Source organism: Pempheris klunzingeri, chromosome 2 (assembly GCF_042242105.1).
Source record: "Pempheris klunzingeri isolate RE-2024b chromosome 2, fPemKlu1.hap1, whole genome shotgun sequence".
Taxonomy (NCBI): Eukaryota; Metazoa; Chordata; class Actinopteri; order Acropomatiformes; family Pempheridae; genus Pempheris; species Pempheris klunzingeri.
In genome coordinates, this window is record NC_092013.1 from 18,255,909 (window position 1) to 18,278,190 (window position 22,282).

General features: G+C 41.6%; 3 protein-coding genes across 5 annotated transcripts; 1 reads left to right on the forward strand and 2 right to left on the reverse strand.

Annotated features, from left to right (window-relative positions):
• Nucleotides 1-25: 25 nt before the first annotated feature.
• Nucleotides 26-2,563, reverse strand: cox14 (cytochrome c oxidase assembly factor COX14). Of its 2 annotated transcripts, none has more exons than XM_070847468.1 (2): nucleotides 2,461-2,563; nucleotides 26-515 (listed from the first exon to the last, which is right to left on the reverse strand). In XM_070847468.1, the coding sequence occupies exon 2, from the start codon at nucleotides 503-505 to the stop codon at nucleotides 329-331; it is 177 nt and encodes a 58-aa protein (XP_070703569.1). In that variant the 5' UTR covers nucleotides 506-515; nucleotides 2,461-2,563; the 3' UTR covers nucleotides 26-328. The 2 variants fall into 2 exon arrangements, with proteins under 2 accessions (XP_070703569.1, XP_070703577.1); XM_070847476.1 differs by having other exon boundaries at nucleotides 26-523.
• A 591-nt stretch (nucleotides 2,564-3,154) lies between these two features.
• Nucleotides 3,155-4,962, forward strand: bcdin3d (BCDIN3 domain containing). Its single transcript, XM_070849510.1, has 2 exons — nucleotides 3,155-3,359; nucleotides 3,910-4,962. The coding sequence occupies exons 1-2, from the start codon at nucleotides 3,156-3,158 to the stop codon at nucleotides 4,459-4,461; spliced, it is 756 nt and encodes a 251-aa protein (XP_070705611.1). The 5' UTR covers nucleotide 3,155; the 3' UTR covers nucleotides 4,462-4,962.
• Nucleotides 4,963-5,149: 187 nt separating this feature from the next.
• Nucleotides 5,150-22,270, reverse strand: ppp4r1l (protein phosphatase 4, regulatory subunit 1-like). 2 transcript variants are annotated; one of them, XM_070837261.1, is made up of 20 exons: nucleotides 22,052-22,270; nucleotides 20,137-20,181; nucleotides 19,514-19,643; nucleotides 17,823-17,929; nucleotides 17,467-17,609; nucleotides 17,147-17,293; nucleotides 16,469-16,576; nucleotides 15,409-15,474; nucleotides 15,023-15,181; nucleotides 14,141-14,265; nucleotides 13,073-13,584; nucleotides 12,644-12,975; nucleotides 11,718-11,804; nucleotides 11,397-11,582; nucleotides 10,526-10,687; nucleotides 10,183-10,283; nucleotides 9,901-10,021; nucleotides 9,101-9,235; nucleotides 7,617-7,758; nucleotides 5,150-7,292 (listed from the first exon to the last, which is right to left on the reverse strand). In XM_070837261.1, exons 1-20 carry the CDS (start codon nucleotides 22,056-22,058, stop codon nucleotides 7,147-7,149), a joined length of 2,961 nt encoding a protein of 986 aa, XP_070693362.1. In that variant the 5' UTR covers nucleotides 22,059-22,270; the 3' UTR covers nucleotides 5,150-7,146. The 2 variants fall into 2 exon arrangements, with proteins under 2 accessions (XP_070693362.1, XP_070693354.1); XM_070837253.1 differs by lacking the exon at nucleotides 22,052-22,270 and having other exon boundaries at nucleotides 20,137-20,227.
• Nucleotides 22,271-22,282: the final 12 nt, after the last annotated feature.

Below are 22,282 nucleotides of genomic sequence, written 5' to 3' on the forward strand. Positions count from 1 at the left end.
CCTCTTTATAAACACTGCATTACTCTGAGCGGTTAAAGGCATTTAATACAATATCATACAAACAATTACAGCCACCTTCACTCCCGAAACGGTGCCACTGACAACTTGGGTTTTACTCAGGCCATTGATGCAGATAACATGTTCTTGAATAATTTGTTTGGTGATGTCATCTTCCTCAAGAGGATTTAAATACCCTCTGTGAAATCACTCAAACGTCCTGAGAAGAATAAACATCTTCATGGTTTAGCGATGGACAAAAAAAAAAAAAAAAGGAGGAGGAATGGGAAATGTCCACAACTGTGCAAAAAGAAGCGCAGTCCATCCGACATCAGTCTTTGATGACTTCAGGGTCCTGGTTTTCTGCTGCCAGTTTCAGCTGCTTCTGCCGCTGCATGTAGCGGTATCCTCGCATCGCACACAGGTAGCCTCCGTAGGCTGTCAGCAGCATCATGGAGGCAGTAAAGGTTCGATAGCCAATGTCAGCCAGGCGCTTTCCAGACACCATGGTGGAGATCCTGAAGGACTGGTGGAAAGAAACAAATTATGTTTACCCAAAGATGATAGGGGCAATCTGACTTGAATTTTTCCCAAGCATAAATGCTGTGGCAAAATCTCAAGTGTTTAATTGTGGTTAATTTGGGGGATTTTCCAAAAGACAGTATGTCTGATTATTTATTTATTTAGGGAATGTTTAGAACAGTTCTTAACAATTATGAATAAAAATCAATCAATATATATATAGGGCCAATTCACAACAAATGTCATCTCAAGACGCTTTCCATAAAGAGCAGGTCTAGACCAAACTCTTTAATTAAGAGACAATGATTCAAGAATTCATAATTAAGGACTCCTTCAGTCACAGACTGATACACCCCAGGTGTAAGAAGGAGCGCTTCCGCAGGTCCTTCATCCCGACTGCAGTCAGACTGTACAATGCTGCATTATAGTCTGCTGCACCAACCACCACCACCACCTGTGCACTTTACTATAACATAAACTGTACAATAATTCTCACCCCACTTCACTTCACCCTGTTGTTGTTGTCTCTGCAATTAAATTTTTTTGTGTACATAGGTTTTTACCACTGTATATATTATATTATATTCTGCTATTTAATTTTTCTAATTCTATTATATTCTGCTATTTAATTTTTCTAATTCTTAACTGTGTGCTTTTATTTTTCTTGTCTGTCCCTTTGAGCTGCTGTAACAGCAAAGTTTCCCCACTGAGGGATCAATAAATAAATATCTTATCTTATCTTATCAAGAATCCCCACATGATCAGCATCAGACATTAGGCGACAAATACATACACGTGTTTTTTGCATGCACAGTAAACATAAACAACAAGGACAAGATAAGACCGCAATAATTAATAATGAAAATAACAAGACAGGTTATACCCTGCTATTAGTAAATATCATTCCTTGTTGTTTCTGAGCTCTAACTGAACCCTAATTATCTGGTAGACCTACAGCGATCAGGCAATAGAAGATAAGGGCCGCTCAGGTGTATCCTCTGTCTCTCAAGGACAGCCAGCATCAAGCAGGCATGTTAGGCCACACAGACACGTTTTGTCTGTCTCACAACTGGATACACACATTCCAAAGCATATATGGACAGATGAAAAATAAAACACAACGGAATAAATAAAAGGGCAAAAATAGAGGTGGGACATGTCTAAAACCTGGAGTCATTGTCAAAATGATTGTTAATCAGATCAAATCAGAACAAATGTCAGTAAATTTAGATTCTCAGTGGCTTTTCAAGAAGTGTTTCCACATTACATAAATGATGCACTAGAAAATAGCTGATTTTCTCCATATTGCCTCTCTATATATTACAATATTCTCTATATTACCAATACTTAAAAAGTTACATGCATCTTTTTCTTGATAATTTACATTTTTAACTTGTTTATACGTCTATTATATTGCATTTAAAATGAAATGATCTTATATGTGACAGCTGTAGTTACTAAATGGCACTAATCTATTCACCTGATTTACTCATCACTACTCAAACTACAAATTGTGAAAACTCTCCGAGGACGACATGAAACAAACACTTGGAGACTGGAGCTTTGTGATTTTTTACACACAGTGATTTACTGATGATGACTCTAATCTGATATCAGATCAATGGAGCTAAATTAGCCCTGAGCCTGCTGGCCCACCATTATCTCCATTAGGAGTCACCGCTCTTATTAAACTCCTATTAAACTCTGTCTGTTTTCAACAGGTCAGCCGGTCTGATTTAATGTCCATGTAAGTGAAGCGCTCTGTTCCCTCTTACAGATAAAACATTCACTCCTTATCACTACATGCTAGTCAGCTTGTGTGTGTGTGTGCTCAGCTGACCGACAGCTGGCTGCTGGTGAGCTATTTTATCAATTTGAAAAAAACAAACTCGCGTCTTAGTTTCGCCTCTTGTCGGAGCAAACACTTGTCTGTTTTCTTACCGTTTGTCTTAAAATGCGATAACAAGCGCAGGTTGTTGCCCTCAATGTCAGCACATCAACATGCGACGTTAGCACGACGGCTAATTCACCTTCGCTTTCGTAAGGTACGGGAACCCAGAGGGGACTTTTCTCCTCTGCTCACAAAGCTGCGACCGGTTTCAGAGCGTCACCTGCTGAGCAGGAGGACAACATATTGTTTACTTCACTGTTGTAGACACATCTTTTTAGTAGTATATAGTAGTATATATATATATACCAGTACGAGTGAGCTAACAGGTAGCAGGAAGTACACTTAGTATATTTTAAAAGTATATATTAGTATTTTGTATAGTATATTGCTGATAGTACTTATGGATCTAAATTATATTCTGAATGAAACTGTTTTATTGTTACTTTTTAACGCTACATGAGCGTCTGAATACTAATTAACCATCTGAATACGTCCTGTGCCGCTCATGATCCGGCCTTTCTGTGGTTATTTTTAACTTTGGATGTAGATACATCCTCTATTACAAACATACAAATGTTTACTGTTCTCGATGTCGCTCCGAATTTGATTATAACTTTTTTAAAGTTAATTTAATTAAAAAAAAAAAAAAAATAGTTACTATAAGCTAAACCTACCGCAAACTAGCCAGACCTGGCTGCAGCCCATGTTTACCACCCGGACATATTTTGGAGACGCACACGGCACAATGGCAGCGTGTCCGATAAGCAGCGATGCAGTGGATGAGATGAATGAGCCAGGAGCCGCTCCGTTTGGCAACTTTATAAACTATTACACATTCAACCCTCCGGAGAACCGTCTGAGTTTGATCCCTGCCTCACTCCTCCGGGATTTAGGTTACAACGACGGGCAGCAGACCACACTGATCCTGGACGTGGGGTGTAACTCAGGGGTACGTGACTGTGGGACAGGGGGTGACCACTGTCTGTTGGGTTCACAGTGACACATACCGCGGTGAGGTTGGACACCCAGCAGCAGGAGGAAAGTCATCAATAAGTGTTCATTTGGCACAAAAACAATGCTAATTCTGTACCTCCATGCTGATTTCACAATATCAGTGAAAATTGTGTTTTTTTAAAAAAACATACTAAATTAATTTTCTATTCTGCATATAGACATTATGCAGAAGAAATTAATTATATCGAAATAAGCGTGCTACATGACATCATTTTATTATATTTTAATCATAATTTACTAGTGTTGACAAATCAGCATGAAAAAACATGGTTTTATGTCAAATACTAATTTATTGACAGTCCCCAAGTCAGCCTCCACTGGTTAAGTGTGAGGTTCTGGGAGGTGAGCCGACCGCCCTCCTGCTGCCAACACTGGGTGAAACTGAGGAAGAAGATACTGCTGCTGGGTCTGAGAATATTAAACTGAGAATTAATGTTGCCGTGGTGTGAAAGTGTACCTGTTTTCTTTCCTCCTGTGAATGGCAGGAACTGAGTGTGGCTTTTTACAAGCATCTGGTGCAGGAGCCCGTGTGCGAAGAAGACCCCGAAAGGAGCAAAGTTCATCTCCTGGGCTTCGACCTGGATGAGATCCTCATTCAGCGGGCTCAGCAGACCAACCCTCTGCCCAGCAGCATCTCCTTCATCCCTCTGGACATCATTCAGGGCTCCAACCAGCTGCAGGATTACCTCAACCAGCACGGCTGCTCCCACTTCCACCTGTGTCTGTGCCTGGCTGTCACCATGTGGGTCCACCTAAACCACGGAGACTCGGGCCTGCTGCAGCTGCTGTCTCGCCTGGCCTCCATCAGCCAGCACCTGCTGCTGGAGGCACAGCCCTGGAAGTGTTACCGCTCTGCGGCCCGGCGACTGAGGAAGCTGGGCCGCTCAGACTTCGACCACTTCAAAACCCTGAAGATCCGTGGAGATGTGGCAGAACACGCCAGGGAGCACCTGGAGAGACACTGTGGCATGGAGCTCATCAAGAGCTTCGGCAGCACTGCGTGGGACCGTGAGCTGCTGCTCTTCAAACGGAGGTGAGGCGGAGGGAGAAGGTCAAGAGTTTCCATCTGCTGCAAAGGAACTGCAGGGACATGATCAGGAGGACACCAAAGAAACCAGACTGGGAGGACAGTAAAGGTCAATTGATTAGTTGATTGACATAAATCAGCAACAAAATGGACAGTTTGTCATTTGAGTCGAGCAAAAACTCCTGATATTCGCTGGTTCCAGCTTTTCACATGTGAAGACTTGTTTGTCTTAAATGATAGTAAACGGAGAATCTCTGGGTTTCGTGTTCTCGGTCGGACCAAACAAGCAAACTGAAGAAAGCAAACAAATGATCAACAAATTCTCACATCGGAGAAGCTGGAATCAGAGAATATTTGATGTTTTTGGCTTAAAAAATAAAATAAATGTAACATCTAATCGATTATCAAAGTGATTGTGGACTAATCATTGCAGGAAAACTGGAGGCTGAAGCACATTTAAATGGATATTTTGTAGCTAAAACTTTGAAATACATAGTTTGCATCATTTTGTGCCTCAACACTGATGTTTTAACAATAGGTTTGCCAGAGATACGGCTGTACAACAGTTTAATATATGTGTGCAGATTAAATGATGAACATTTTCCATAATGAAGTAGCTACTTCGGTCTGTATCAGAGCTGACTGAACCACAGTGGTCAATAATGCATAACTACAAAACAAAAACTTAGCGCAACATATTAATTTTCATCATTTTAATTACAGAATACTAAAAATAACATTACATAAAATGTCTTTTTAAAAGAAACCATTGAATATTACAAAGGTTGTAAATTTTGTAAAGTTAGGATATAAAATCTTTGAACAGTGGTGCATAATTGAAAAGAAAAATAATTTTCATAAAATGTATATATTAACTGTTCTACTACATAAAAAAATGAGATGGACACAAATTGCAGACAGACGAGATGAGTAGACACCGCCATTACCGCAGTGAGCTCTCCTTTCGAAGGAAGAAAGACTTGAGATGCACAGCACACACCACAATCAGCTTAAGTTCTCAAGTTATGTCTATGATCCAAAAAAAAAAAAAAAAAAGGGTTACCATTTACAACAGAGGAAAACCAACAAGTTTGAAAAGACTACAAAAAGTGACTTGGTGGCTGCTCCCAATATTCACACACATCTCGATGGGTGAAAACCCGACTAAACTGGCCTTGGTTCCATAAACACGCACCGTTTTCCACAGGTTTAAGCTGTACAAGAGTTGCAATTCATACTTAAAATCATTCCACCAAGACAGGGAAATAATGGTCTTTCAGTTTCATAACACAGCCGTTCCCACATCCTACCGTACAACTGGTCCGTCAGATCCACTGAAAGCTACCATGGTCACATAATTCGATATCAGGAGGTCAACCTTAAGGAGCTGGAATAGACTATACACAATGGGGGAGAGGATGAGGAGGGGAGGGGGGAACATGCATATTCCAACAGTGTGCTTGCTTTCTTCCTCTTCTTTCTTAGATTTACGTCACCCTGTGTCACTTCGTCATGAGCCCTTAAGATGTTTTAGTCAACACCACAGAATCGCTCAAAAAGAACCGCCCATCGAGGACACTCAGAGCCTCTTTGAACTGCGGATGTCCCTCTACATGTACAACACACTGGCCAGTCACGTCCACACAGAGGTATTTCACTGGTCTCCTGCCGTTCAGGAGACGCGTTGTGTCACATTTTTGGTAAACAGACACGAGGGAGAGGAGACAGTTCATTTAGGTGTTCTGTCAAAAAAAAGTCAAGATATGGTTTTAAAATCGAGAGTTACGCTGAGTGGCAGAATCACTGTTCCTTCTGTGCAGTAGTGGTTTCAGTGGCCCATGAAGACCAGGTGGAGAAATGCAGAGAAAAAGAGCGAGTAAGATAAAGTAGGAGGGAAACAGACAATAACCCAGAGGACATCTCAGAAGACGAAGAACATCTGAGACAACAGAGGCATTAAGGAGGAAATGAGGCGAGACACCAGCAGAGCTACTTGGTTTGGCTGGTCTGTTGCTCAGACAGCTGGAGGTTTTTTTTTTTTCTTTTTCTTTTTTTTTTTCACCAGGGATCCAGGAGCTGCTGCTAATGCTGATCATGTAGCTAATAATGCTGTTTAGGTTCAGATGAGTCCCCCTGAGTTAGTGCACACGTCAGAGTCAGGCAGGCTTCGCCCGCTTGTTCGTTAAGAAATCCACAAAAAGAAGCATTAAGAAAAAAAAAAATCAGCAATTTAATATCAAGCTTACAATTAGCTTTGGAGAGAGAGCCCGTCGTAGTTTTACAAGTCTGTGATTGGGGAAGGATTGAGTCGATGTTAGTGTGGAGGAGGGAGGGAAAAAGTTCAGGCGTAACTACAGCAGCTCCCACAAAGTGGAGCAGCTGATCTCTGAGTCCTGCTCATTTTCTGAAAACTCTGAGAAAAATGCATTTTTTTGTTGTGAATGCAATGTGCGTTATGTAGTGCCCAACCAGAGACTGGGTTGTGTGTTTTTTTTTGAGCATGCTCATACTTTTATACTGTAATCTGAACATCTGACATGATTCTCAAGTGGTCGTCGGTGCAGGTCTGCCCAGCAGGCGAGTGGTTGGGGATCTGGTCAGGTGCTGGTGTTGCAGGTTACGCTGACTGCGCATCAGTCAGACAGACAGGTAGGTAGACAGGCAGGTGGGCTGTGATGGGAATCGCCAGCTGAGGCTAAATCAAGGGAGCCGTGTCCATCAAGCCTTTGTTGGGATCCAGGCTGGCAAAGAAGCGGACGTCTCGGTCCTTGTCGGACTGCAGAGCCATCACAGTCTCCTCCAGCTCGTCAGAGTAGGCACAGCCAGGCTCCTTGAAGTATGCTGCACACAGAACACAAGACTCAGTTTAAGAGGATGGCAATGCTCTGTGTTTTTCTTATTGTAAATAAATCCCATGAAAACACCAAAAACAGCAAATGAATTGATGATACTATGGTGTATCAGTCTAAGTGTTGTTAGCCAAACCCTAATACGTCTTATTCTTCTGTGCCATAAACCTCCATTATTGTCCTAAAACTGGAAAAGTATTCAGACTAGTTGATGCATTGTCAGTTTTGGTCTTTTCAAGGGATTTGTGGGAAATAACAAATATAAGGCCATGTTCCTAAAAGACTACATCAGACATGTAGTTTTTCTGCATCTTACCTTTCTCCATGACGCTCTGTCGCAGAGCCTTGGCCACCAGTACGCGGACGTTGGCCACTGGGTCTGAGGAGAGGCTGAGCAGGCTGGGCAACAGGTGCTGGCTGAACTGCTCCATGGGCATGCAGTCCTCCTCCACTATGGCCTGCAGACAATACGAGGAAACATTAACACAGTCACACGGGCAGGCTGGTGTCAAAGACGGCGAGCCAAGAGGCATTCATGAGTGTGAATCTCTGTCACAAGATCCAGCAGAGCAGACAGGGAAGTTGTCAAACAGGCTCACAAACAAAGTGGTTTTCACTGTAGTATTACCCCAGTGATATAGATAAGTTCTTATCGGTCAGCTGGTTGTCTAACATGTACATTACATGAGAAACTGGATTTACTGCCTCGCTGTGGTATCACTGCGCCAGCCAGTCAAGTTGCAGTTCACATCCATGTCTGTCTACACTGGTGTGATGTGTGTAGTGGAAAGTTTGAAGGAAATGTTCCACATCCGAGTCGAGGGTCTATGAACAGCGGTTGCCGTTTACTGTATAGATTGTGAGGCAAATTTTTGGATTTATAAATAAAATCTATCGACTTTATTTTGTTAAGCTTTGTTGTTCTTGATCTGTTGAGAGAAACAAATACAATAAAAGCAGATTCTGACAGAGCAGAGTCACAACCATGAAAGGAGACAACGCTTCAGAAATGGATGTTCTAATTTTAAAACGTCACATCTTCAATTACGCAGCACAGGAAGTATATAATCACCACAGTTTTGAGGTGGACACCCACGTTTAGCGTCACCAATTTAGTATCCAACCACATACGAAACATGGTCACTTCTGTCACATCCTGAGCCATAACATGAAAAGTGTTTTTGCAGAACATTTGCAGAAGTTGACCTTGGACTTCAAATATCAAATGCCATCATTTCATTCCATTAAGCATTTGACAGAAATTGTGTCATAATTATTGTATGAATTCTTGAGTTATGGCCAAAAACGTGTTTTGTGAGGTCACACTGACCTTTGACCATCAAAATCTAACCAGTTCATCCTTGAGTTCAAGTGGATGTTTGTGCCTTCCTGGTATTGTTGAGATAACAAGAATCGGACAGACTGATGGATCACATAATGCCTCCGGCCACAGCATGAACACAGCCAGTGTTTTTTATCTTTAATATTGTACTTTAGTGTGAAGTATTACTCAGGAATCTGGATATGTTACCTTTACTTATGACCATTTTAAATCTAGAAGTATGACTTTTGGGAGAAATGGCATTAAAAATGTTCCAAGAACCATAAATGAGATTAAAAACGTGCTCTGCTCCAACGCTCCAGAGAATACGTCATTTACCATTTCAAGTCGGTTGAAACAACCACAAGACAAACAATCGAACAGGTGCACAGCTGTCTAAGGAGGTGAAAAATAGAGACAATGAGGAAGCTGCTGCTTCACCATTTCATCTGAGGCCATGTGGAAGAAGCACTACAGACCTGGCAGATGAAGGCAAACGCCTGCCGCCCCACCCACTTGGGGCAGTGGCAGAACCTGACGGTGAGCTCGTTGATGAAGTTCAGACCCAGATCATCGGCCCCACATGCATACAGCTTCTGGAGGATCTCTACAACCTGAGAACACAAGAGGTGATGGTACTGTGTTTCAAGTGGTACATATAATGATTGCTGCATAGCTTGACAATGTCTCACTGCAAGTTGTTGTTAAAAGGAACGGCTCAAGATTCTCAGAAAGATACTTACATGTTTTTTTTTTTTTTAAAAGATTTAGATGACAAAACTGCAGCCAGTTGGCTTAGCTGTGCTTATCTTAGCGTACAGACTGGAAACGGGGGAAACAGCTAGCCCGGCTCTGCCCAAAGGTAACCAAGTCCACGGAACCACTATAGTTCACATATTAACACGTTGCATCTTGTGTGTTTAATTTGCACAGAAACCAGAGTGTAAAAATGATTGTGGTATGATTATGTGCCACAACATCTCTTAAAGGGGTGTGCTGAATTCCTGGAGTCTTGTCATGCAGCATGTTAATGATGCTTTTCTTGGCAAGATATGGAGCAGGAGGGTTTCACAAAATGCCAAAATACTCCTTAAACAAACAAGAATTTAGGAGGTATACGTAAGTCCTCAAAGTGACTACGTAACTCATCTCCAGTCTCCTTGCAGCTGAGGTAAGATGATCAAATACATCCAACAGTGAGGACATTGTCACACATACACATCATGCATCAGTCCATCTTTTTTCCCCTCACAAAACAAATTCAACATAATAAACGTACCAGTTTGTATGAGATCCACCTGACCTCTGAGACTTTATCAGAGCAGAGTGTGAGCGCTATCTGTCTGAGGTAGTCATACACGTCGTAGTGGCTGTACAACTCTATGATCATGATCAACTGCCTGGAGAGGGACACAGAGAGAGCACGTCAGTCAGGCCAACATGACCGTTCCTGTAAATATTAATACAAATGACCAAAACGTCATAGCGAGACACCGACTGGAAGTCAGTCTGGATCAGAGACACTGCTAAAATGAAAATGCAATTATTTCTCGATGCGTACTCTGCCAGCTCATATCTGAATCTCCAGTTGCGGCTGTTGTCCGTCACCATGAACTCCTGCAGCTGGTACAGATATTCTCTCCTCTTGTCTGCATGCAGCAGCTGCAAAAAGAAGATACACACGAACCAGCTGAGTTATCGAATACAACGCGCAAAGCAACTGATGTAACGTCTTGTAATGTAGTCTTCTTTTAAGTGGAAACCAAAACTGCTGCAAAACAGCACACTCAAATCCTAACGGAGCTGTGAATCTTTTTCGTCATCCATCCAATAGCAATGAGGAAATGTAATGTCCCACACTGAAACGTACTTACTTGACTCAGTGTATAAATCTGCACTCTCACCTTGAGGAAGTCGTAGAGGTGTTTGAGCACGCCAATGCGGACCTCATCCAGGTCTTTAAGGAACCCGTTGAAAATGGGCACCAGATCAGCTGCTGTCAGCTGGTCTCCCAGGATGACTGCCAGCTCGTGGATGGAGAAAGCCAGCGTACGCCGCACCTTCCACTGGGGGTGGGGGGTGAGAGGAAAAGAAACACAAAAGGATTATAACACCCAGCCATGAAGAAGCAAGCATCTTAGTGAAAAACAAACCTTTTAGGTTACTTCTTGAATATGAAAAGACACTTAATTAGTGATAAATGCGGGAACAGTAAACCAAAACATGTTACTGAGAAACATTTATCTGAACCCCTTCAGTGACTGGTCTGACTCCACAGTTGTACAGAGCCATGTTGTCATGCTAACAGTGATATTCAATGCTGTGATGAAGTAATGAGCAACAGTGTGACACCACTCAGTCTCTACGTCGCTGAAGCAATGCTTCCCCTTGCACATTTCACTTTCTTACTCATGTCCTCAAGTACCACATTGGTACAACAAGTGCTGTGCTATTAAAGTCAGGCAAAGGACATTACTAAAAAGAAAGCCATGCATGTTGTTGTGGATGGGTTCCTTATTAAAATGGTTGAGAAAAATTCTGGCACCACATTTTAAACAATGATTTTCCAACAAAATATCACATTATTACAACACTGTTAAGCAGTCAATATCTATATATGCACAAGTACACCACTTCAGGTTTTTATGACAAATATATAACAAAAACATACAAACATTTATGGACAAAAATCCCAGAGCTAAAAAAAAAAAAAAAAAAGTCTTTATGTGGTTTATCACTCATTTGACCATCATTATTTCCCATTTCTCTGCCCACCTGTACATCAGTAGCGAGAGTTTCATATGTGTCCTTGAGGCAATGCCAGTTCTGTCGCCCCAGAGTGAGCGCTACCCCCGGCAGGCTGAAGGCACAGTGTTTGGCTATTTCTGTATCCACCGTCTGGGCCCGGGCCGGGTCCGTCATGGAGAGGTACTGATCCAACAGCTGCTGGGGGATGACATTCTGGAGACAGAGCAAGAGATCGATGATGATCAAAGAGGAATAGGGATGCACAGGGGTCCATGTTTGCATCAGTAAATACCAAGTGAAAGGTTTGGGTCAATATTTCAGGGATGTGTGATAGAAGCGCTGACTGACCTGGATCTTAGGCTTATCCTCAGACATTGGGCTGTGAGCACAGTCTTCCTTTGCCTCCTCCTCCACACTCTCAATTAGTTCAGACTCCTGAGGAAAACACACATCCATACACCCACCATTAGGGAACAACCAAGAAGCTAAAATATATCATCTCTTCTGAATTCCCTGTAGAAGCACAAGACCTAAAGCTGGATTTATAGCTGTGCTGTAAAGGGTTGTGGCCTAGCTACAGAGCCGTTGCACGTTGACTATGGCTGACATGTACTTCCTAAAAGTGTAATAACATGCAGGAGCTGGAGCTTGTGTTTCAGATCCCGGTGGAGGCTGTTGCAAGTTCAGAGAACTTTAAAGAAGTAGAAAAAAAGGCTCAGTGATCTCCTTTTAGCAACACACATGTACAAAGTGTGTACACACATGTACAAACTGCTCCTCACCGTGATCACCGCTCTAAAACACAGTGAATAAAACAGCATAAATACAGCAGTTTCACGGCTGTAGTCTCCTATTCAATAACACATTTGCACAGTCCCGATTAAGCAGATTAACCGAGTTTTTACTGTTAAGCTCTTAATTATGAACAATGTTTCTTATTCAAACTTCAAACATTGTCTTTGATGTAATAATAAATATCTAGAAATACATAAAAGTTTGAAACCAAACTTTCAGGGTGCTCAAACCAAGATGCGGCCCGATCATGTTTGATACATCCGGTTGTTGTTGTGGTGTTATCAACGGGAGAAATCTCAAGCTGAGCAAGAAATCAAAATCGGTGCTCTAAGTATCTACAGTGGAACTCACATTAACCCCAATGTGTCAAGTATAAATCCAGCTGAAGTTGAGTATATGTAGCTACTGAGTGTATCTGCTCAACCATTTAACATAAAACAGCTGACTTAAGACGCTTCAAAGATCTGAATGCCTCATACTAGAGCAGGGGAGCCAGGAGGAGACTCTTCCTGGTCTTTCTGCTCTTCCCGGTTCTCCAGGGACTCCGTTTGTGTCTCTTCGTCTCCTTGCTCCTGGACAGGGCTCGACTCTGAGGCAGGGGGAGTTTCCACCGTTTGCTCCTCTGCTGTGGGACTCTCTTCCGCCTCTGACTGAACTTCCACAGATCTGCTCTCCACAAACGGGCTGTCGGCGATGTTATCACACTGCTCCTCTGGCTGGGGTTCATTTGGGCAGTCGTCTGGCGGGCTATCGTCCCCTGGACTGTCGAGCTGGGCTGCCTTCAGAGCTGCTGACAACACCTGGACTTGAGCTGGAGATAAATTCACATAAGCAGCTCAATTACAGGTCTATGCTTTTCCAAAAGTGTGGAGGTAATCATACATATTCTGGCTATTCTGTTTACCCACCTTGTACATCAGGGTCATCCATGTGCGGTTGCAAACAGTCCAAGACTTTCTGGATCTGGTCGCTGGTAGCTTTACCAGGACTGGACTTGGAATCAGGATAATTATCTTCAGGTCTATGCTCCTCCACTTCCTCTTTCTCAATCACTCCCTCTGATGTTGGACAACTTAGCATCTCCAGCTCACCGCTGATGTCTGGTAAAGGAGATCTCCAATAGTGGAAAGAATTAAAGTTCTCGTCTGTCTGCTCCGTTTCTTTTGTGTTCTTAGCGTTGTTTGTAGACGTGGGGCTGGCGTTGCTCTTTGAGTCTGTGTGGGTGAGACTGTCGTGCATTTGTCTGGGAACAGATGCGTGGTGGTCATCAAAGCTGTGCATTTCCTCGCTGTCAGCTGTTGACACGTGCTCTGGGGACGGTGTGGCGCGGCCATCCTGATTGGGAGGTGTGTGAGCGATGGTTCTTCCTGTGTGGCAGCCGCTAATGTCGGAGCAGTTCAGAGAGTTTAGGGAGCAGTCGCTGGAATGAGAGAAACAAAATGTACGGCAATGCTCAAGTAAGTCCTTACATGTAAAAACAGAATTTCTCACCATTGTTGAGAGTTGAAAATAAACAAACAAACAAACCTTGAACCTAATTCAGAATTGGTAAAACCTAGTCAAAGTGTGAATTAAAGCTTTCAATAGTAATTTTCAAACTCTACAAAGTAACTCTATAAAAGGTAATATGACTTTATTGGTCAAAAAGGGATTGAGTTCAAACATGCGTCTTTCAGTTCCCTGTTGCTGCAGGTAAACCTTTGAACAGCAAGAAAAAACTGTTCTGATCTGATCACAAGTGAATTATAAACAAGATTAATCAGACAAATGATGCGACTCAAACGCATACTGTTGTAGTGCCACAGCATATTGTTATGGTCACTGCCTGAACATAAATACAGTTATCTAAATTGAATAACAATACAATTTATGCCAATGTCAGTATTACTCAAACCTACCATAAAGAGGCAAGTAATTCATCAAAGTACACAAGCTGCTGTAAATAAATGTCAGTGTTGAAAGTCAGGTAGTCTTACCTGTCCAATGTACACCTGGGGACCTCCAGTAGGGCGCCGTCCTCTCTGAAATGAAGGCCTGTGCTGGAGGGATTGGCAAAGGTGGAGATGAAACGCCCCAGAGACTGAAAAGCAGCCTGTCGCACCTAAAAGAGGGGCAGAGAGAAATCTGTGAGTTTCATTGTGACAACAGATAGTTTTCATAACTTTAAAGCCCATCTTCATTTGCTCAAGATCTTAACTTATTCACGAACAGGGTTATTTGCACAGGACACCACTTTAACGGCCAGATACAGTCCAAAATAGTGGAACTGCTATTTTACAGTGGAACTGCATGCAGTCCTGTTTTAAGTACTCTGGGTGTCTGTGTACACACATTTGTTGGTATAAAATGTCCACATGATCATATATTTTGGATTCCATATAGGGGTCATGGGTAAATGCCAGAATTTACATCATGTGGACCCACAAGGATTTGTGTACAGATGGTCTGTACAGTCTGCTGATCCTTTAAGACCAAAACACCATCCATCAAGCTTCAAGCCCCATTGATAATTAATTTCGCACCCAATTTGAAAGTATGCAAAAAAACAGTTGGCAACCACTTGTTTTGCACCAATACAGATTTGTTCTTCTGTATGAATTTGCCACTTTTTAGATTTTCAGAATTCAAGTTTCCTATTTAAACATGTAATCCAAATGAAGATGAAGCACATAGCTCAAAATCAGGAACAAGAAGATGTAGACAGTGATGAGGAAAAAAAAAAAACCCTCAATATTTGATTCTAGCTCTAACCAACAGCTGCTCTGTTTTGGTCTAGTACAGAGGAAGTTACACAAATGTGCTTGTAAATTTATGCAACCATATGATTTGCCAGTTTTACTTGTGTGTGTGTGTCTTACCCAGCGAGACTGATCACTGATGAGGCTGATGAACAGGGGGGACAATTTTGCACGCCGCACCTCTGGAGAGGTGGAATTGGAGACCATCATGAAGCACTCAGCACAAGCTTTCCTGATGCCCCACAGGCTGTCTGAGCAGAGGTCGAAGAACTTGGGCATCTACGTTAGATTAACAGAACCAAGTTAATATATCTTGAAGCTAATGTGGACTCTTGTTGACCTCTTAATGCAAAGAAAATTGTGATGGACAGTGAAGTTACATGACAGCACTTACTATACTACAACCACACACAGTTAAGTTAATGCTCTGTTATAAGACATCTCTCAGGAAACTCTGTTACACAATAAAGATATAAATGAGATTGTCTTTTCTGTGAGTGTCTTACCAGTAGTTTTTCTGTGGCCTCCTGACCCACAATGGAACAAAACTCGCCAAAATTGGCTGCACACACCTGTAATATATGATAAAAAAAAAACAAAATAATGAACAAGGCAAAGTTTAAGGGCCAAATGAATAATAAATAATCTTTATTTTAATCCATCAGGCAACATCAATAAGCCAACAACACTAATAGAAAGTAGTCATTCAGTGTTTCAGTATACATTTACTGCTCACCTGGCAACACAAGCCACGCACATCTGTTTTTGTGAGATGTCTTGAGGCTGGTGTGCATTATTTCAGGAAGTATTTACGTGACCTTGTGAATTTAATTTCCATATAAAGAGAAAAGTGCCCTATATTCTGGCATCTAGAGTTTCATCAGAATAAACTATGGTGATTTTAAAACAGTTCATTGACCAGATTTTATAATCAAGGTCACATTTCCCATAGCGCTAACTTGTGTTACGATTGTAACAAAACATTTAATTCAAGCATTTATTACTACAACAAACTGCTACTTCAGATCATTATGGTCATTTTTATAGATCATTTATGTTACGTATGTAAACTTCTATTCCACTTGTCCAATGTTCAGACATACTGCATATCTGAAGGTGAACTGTATGAAATAAGGATTTGTATGTTTTGTTGACAACACATATGCTTATTTTGGGTTCTGGGCTAAAGCAGCAAAACAATGAACTCCAGTAGGGAAAAAAACAATTACAAGAGAGCTCAAAAAAATATTCACAATGTTTGACCATCTTTGCAACTACACACCCGTCCCCAACTGGCACCACTTGTGTCAGAGAGGTCACGTTCCTTGCAGAAAACAACGGAGTAGTGTAGCTAAGATGATGCGCTAAACAGAATTAAGGCTGGCTCAGTGTTATTGAATTTATCCTGAGGGAACACAATTGACCTCTATCTTACTGAACTGTTTGCTCAGTTGTGACTGAAACAGAATATCTTGTAGGTTCGTAACCACGAGTGGTTTCAGACTGTTAGAAGTATCCTGACCTTTGAGATGGAGGAGGAGATGACAATGGTTTGAAGGTTGTTACCTTGCGAACTTGAAAGAGTCTGGCGTCACTGCACAGGTCACAGAAGCGCGGCAGCAGAAGATGCTCCACTGTGTCTTTGCTCAACATGGTGACAACTTTACACATGATCTGTCAGAGGAAGACGTAGGGAGAGCGTTATGAGGAGCAGGTTATGTGTGTTTCAGAGGGCTGAACCTTATTTGAGAACACTTGATGCAAATTGGGTAATGTAAGTAAAATTTATAATATAAATAAAATAGAGTACAAACAATAATCACATTCACCTTTGTGCCTTTCCATTCCATTTGAAAATTGACATTTCAAATAAAATTTCTGTATTCGCTGATTCAACAAAAGCATTTTATAGCTTTGACACTTTAATAAAGCTTGACAAATTACAGTTAACATAGTCCAAAAACAATATCCGCTAGAATCAATCATGCTGCATCAAAACATTATTATTTTGGACTAGTGGCTGGATGACACCGACTGATCACAGCAACGTAATGAAAGAAGCCCACTGGGCCTCTCTGTCTGGAGTGAACTTGCATGGACTAAATAGCTGAGCCAGCAGCTATGCTTGTAGTTTAAAACCAGTTTGTCTAGTACCACGTGGCTTTCAGCTAAAATTCATTCAAGTCTGATAATAAACAACAGAGCTTAAAAAACAGAAGAAAAAAACAGAAACAGGTTTCTTACAGCAACTGCCTCAATTTTATAGTCATCGTCACTGCTGGGTTCTGTGAGTTCAAGCAGAACTGGACAAACTTTAGTCTCCATATCAACTTTAGAGATGAGGCCCTGCTCCAACAGAACAAGCAGTGCTGCTTGGCTGGTCTTCCGTACCTAGAAAAGATGGGAGCGAGATTAAAAAAAAAAAAAAAGCATTTTTAAAAATCTCAGTCTTACTGAATCTGCACTAAGAGTACACCTTGGCCTTCTTGACCAGTAGTGATGTTTTTAGTAGTTGTTTTCATCACAAAAACACCAGCTAGAAAGGTGGTGAATTTGAAACCTGCCTGGTTGTTTGGATCAGTGAGATATCGGACAACAATGGGCACCAAGTATCTTGAGAAAGCTGCTGGGAAGTTGGGCCGACTCTCGTGTAAGAACATGGCGATGTTGGGGACCTGCTCCATTAGTTCGGCTCGCACTGTGGGCTCTGAGTACAGACATTAAAGCACAAGCATAATGTACAAACATAATTTAAGTGCATTACAGTGCAACAAGTGGTAAGTGATCCCAACCATGTAAAGATTAAATTCTGAAAGAGAAGTTTTTAAGAGAAATATAAAAGAGACAGAAACCACAGTCAAAACGCGCAACATTATCTAAACTTGACAGCGAAATTGGGGGAAAAGGAAAATGCATCTACCTCCATCTTCTGACATTCTGGCAACTGTCTCCATCACACTGATAAAGTCATTTTCATTGTCACTGAACTCACGAAGCACATCAAGCAGGCCACGAGCCACGATCTGCCTAGAAAGCAACAGGAGCATCAAGTTAGTAGAATGCCTGCCAATACCTACAAGTGCTGAATGCACACAGCGAAAAAACCAGGACTGACAGAGCTGTCAAATACATTACACACACACACTCTCTCACACACACACACTCTCTCTCACACACACTCTCTCTCTCACACACACTCTCTCTCTCACACACACTCTCTCTCTCTCTCACACACACTCTCTCTCTCTCTCACACACACTCTCTCTCTCTCTCACACACACTCTCTCTCTCTCTCACACACACTCTCTCTCACACACTCAGAGAAGCAGAGCATGAAAAGCATGAAGACAGAAACTAAATACGTTTGTGTGAGAACAGCAGAGCAGTAATAAGTGTTTGCAGAGGCACTGTGTTTAAAACTATTAAAAAGCACATCTTAAGGCAAAAACGCACTGGCAGGCTTTTCCTGTTCCCTACACACAAAGTAGCACGTCAAGCAAAACACATCATACATCAGAAGTATAAAAATATCAGAAAGCAAAATTTGTTCAGTTGGAAACAGCAAAAGACTAAAACTAGCACTGTCAGCCTAATGCCATGTTCAGACAGACATCATCCACCCATGGCTTAACATTAGGTTTTATGGCATTCCTGCACTACAGAGTTACACCAGGTACGTGATGAGTAAATACACAGGAACGCAGACAGTCATCCAGATGACTTTGACAAAACACATCTGGAGATGCCTTGAGAACAGGGGATATGTTTATTTGACATCTAAATGTTCTGATCCAGTGTTTATGGCATTCTAGCCATTATTCAATACAGTTTAAAGCCTTTTAGCAATAATTTCCTTGCAATCAGTGAATAATCAATCAAACTTTAGGTAACAGCTTAAAATACAACCAAAACCCAAATGTAGTTTGAATATTTCGCTACATCGTCTCATCACTTTTTCTACAAGAAGTGACACCTCTATGCCATTCACCAGATGTTTCCTTGATATCAAGTTCCACTAGGCTGCAGATGTTTCCTTGTTGCTAAGGGGGGTTACCTGGGATGACATCATGCTTTCAATAAAAAGCATCAGCATGAAGACAACTACAGATAGATTAGAAACAATGGTTTAAGTGCCAATTAAGGTCTGTTCACATGAACCGTTTTCTCATTTTCTTCAAGCTTGTGCTCATTCAAATGTTTTTGGCCATCTTGATCAAACAGATCAGCTCACACTGATCTGAACCTCACTGTGTCAAATTATTTTAATGGGCATGGTCAGAAAGGAAACCGTATCTGAATTCATACCTTAATTTTCTAACTCAATCAAAGTAGCAGCAGCTGTAAGTTTTGAGTAAAGCTACAAACAGCTGAAGTAGCAGTAGAAAATGCTAATGAAGACTAATCAGAGTTCTGGTTGGAGTGATTTACAGAGCAAGCTAAAATGTGACTAAAACCAGAATGTTTTACACACTACAATATGCATGACTATGTGTTTAAATCACACTATATTCTTTAATAATGTATTTTCACAATCCAAAAATTACACATGAACATCCCATTGTCTGTCTGACAGAGAGATCGTTAGCAGCTTGACCACACGGCTCTACTTACCTGTTGAAGACATTCTCACTGAAGGCATACTTCTCTAGCCTCCCAAGAGGAGTTAGGTTGTCTTGTCCAGCATCGAGGAAGGCTGTGATGCGGATGCCGTCACACTCTGAACCATAGTCATCAAATCCAACTGTGGGATAGAAAAGAAATACTCTCTGAAGCACACAGCGAATGCCTACAAAAACAAAACGTTCAAATGAGGACTGACAGATGCACCACAGTAGTCACAGCGCCATGTCTGAGTCAGACTAAATGTCAGGCATCAAGAACCTCCAATATGTGAATACCGCAGAAACGTTCAAATCTAACTGATTATTCCATTTAATGTTCCAGCCATAACGACACGCTGGCTTTACCGCTGGATCAAAATGATGTTTCATCACTCTAGCTAATGCAGACAACAGGGACTGTTGGTCTGTATAATAGCTAATAATAGCATAGTGTGAAACCCTGAAACACTGTTGACAGCTTTAAATTTCACATGGGTGAACGAGGTTGCCCAGGCAGATGATACTTCCATATACCTCCCTGCTAAAGGGAGGGTAAACAGAGCTTCACAAGTATGCAACAAATTAATTAATTTATGTGGTTTCGTTACGAAATATAATAAGCAGTGCACTCACAGTCATCCAGATCATCATGGCCATCTTCAAAGTATAAAGACAGACCTGCAAGGACAAGGCAATTAGAGGAGAAATCCATGGTAGCAAACATGTCATCAACATACCATCACTCTATACACCAACCCCCTACAAAATGAAAGAACCTCTGGGTTGGCAGGTTTACAAGCGGGCAATTACTAAGAGGGGACAAAGTCTTCTTCTATAAAATTGACAATAAATCACTTCATGTATCATCATCTCTGTGGTGCCATGTAAGAGGAAGAAATCAAAACAAGTCAGTAAACATAAATAATAGTTTTGTTTCCTGGATCTCACACAATTATGTTTGTTGGTTGTTGTTGTTTTTTTTGAATACACAAGGTTTCTTTAGTCAGTAAAGTAGAGATAATACAAAAGAGCTGTGTGGACATCCACAAAACCTCACTGATGAAGGTGTGGGATCACACAAGATGCTCTGATTTCAGTATGTGGGAACTTTCCTGTTGTACATCTATGAATCTTCTGTATACTGTGTGTATCGTAGTTAGCGCTGTTCATTTTCATCTTTTAATGTTTCATTTTGAAGATAATAGGTGCTCATCATGTGTACTTAAAGTTTCACATCTTCACTACACATTTGCTCTCGTATATCTGCAGCTTATATTTTTCTGCATGAGATCAGATAAGTTCGTCTCATCTGCGTTCTTTTTGATCTGTTCACAAAAGTATCGAACTCCTCAAAATTTGATGCATCATTCAGACAACTGTGTTGAAAAAAAGTACAAATCTAAGGTACTAAATCACAATTCTCCCAGAATAACTTCTGAGGTGTGTGGCTACACATTACATTTCAAGTTTGTATTTCCATTCCACGCAGGCATTTCACCCAGAAACTGGGAACACCACAGATGTATTGACTAATGCCCGCTGAAGCTTATCTTTAAATACATAGTTATCTACTTAATTAAACCATTCAGGGCATATTTTGTTAGCTTTACTAAACTACAAAGCAGACACTAAAACAGAATACTAATAATCTGGTTGGCTGAAAATGACATCTCCACTTGATATCGCGCAGTCCGGTGAGATGAACACAAACTAGACATTATTGTCACAGCCTTGTCAAATGTTTGCACTATAACTTAACATACCGACACCACAGAAGACTTTCTATCGGGATTTGTTTTCAAAACCAGCCCTGAATATAGGACAATAACACGGAGTGCGGTCAAAAGAAGAGCCCAGAAAGAGGTCCCAGAAGGAGAAGCATGTGGTGGGACGGCTAATGCCAGTGTTTACAGCTGGACGAGCAAGGGAATGTGCACCAAATATAAAAACAACTCCTGCCTCGAAAAGACGAATTAAATGTGGTGTTTCGTCTGTGGAGTGTCCATCGTTACGATGGGTGAAACAACACCCCAAAAAGCATGTTAGCAAAGAACAACATCTGCCCTTTGTTATGGTATAAAGGAGGATTTGGTCAGCTTATGGCTGAAAATGACTTTAGCGACTATGCTAACGTTAGCTAGGTCAACTCGCTAGCCTTTGCTATGACAACAGTTCGATAATAAACACGGCTGAAGGCGTCTGATAATGTTTACCTACAACAGAGACTGCTGACTGAAAAACTCATCTACGCCGAGTGAGCAGTTGTACGTTTAAATGTGGCCACATATTTGGAGATCCCTTAAAAGCTTTCGGTAGCTAGCTAGCTAGCTGGCTAGTGGTGCTAAGTGTGCTAAAGCGGCTTGTCCAGCCCTCTCGCTTGAGTTGAGTTGCCTTAGCTAGTAGCTCTTCGCCTGAGATTAGCACAAATGCAGTTACGTAGAGGCCGCTATTTTAAGTATTTTGACTCCGAGGACCACAGTGGCGCTTTATAGGTGCCAACACAGGCTCAAACTATGAGAGAAAACACTATATTTAAAAGTGCCATTACCTGCCATCTTGAGTCTCGGCTCGGCTCTGCGGGCTGCCGTCCCGTGTGGGCTGTCACCACCGCACAGCTGTCACTCAAACAAGGCAGAAAACTACTTCCTGAAACTACTTCCTCCTGACGATTACTTTATTTCAAGCAGCTAACTTAGTCGGACAACCGCTGGTCAGCTTGGGCACAAACTCGACATAACTGAGCGTGAATACAGCCGGTGTGTCTCTATTGTGTGTCTGC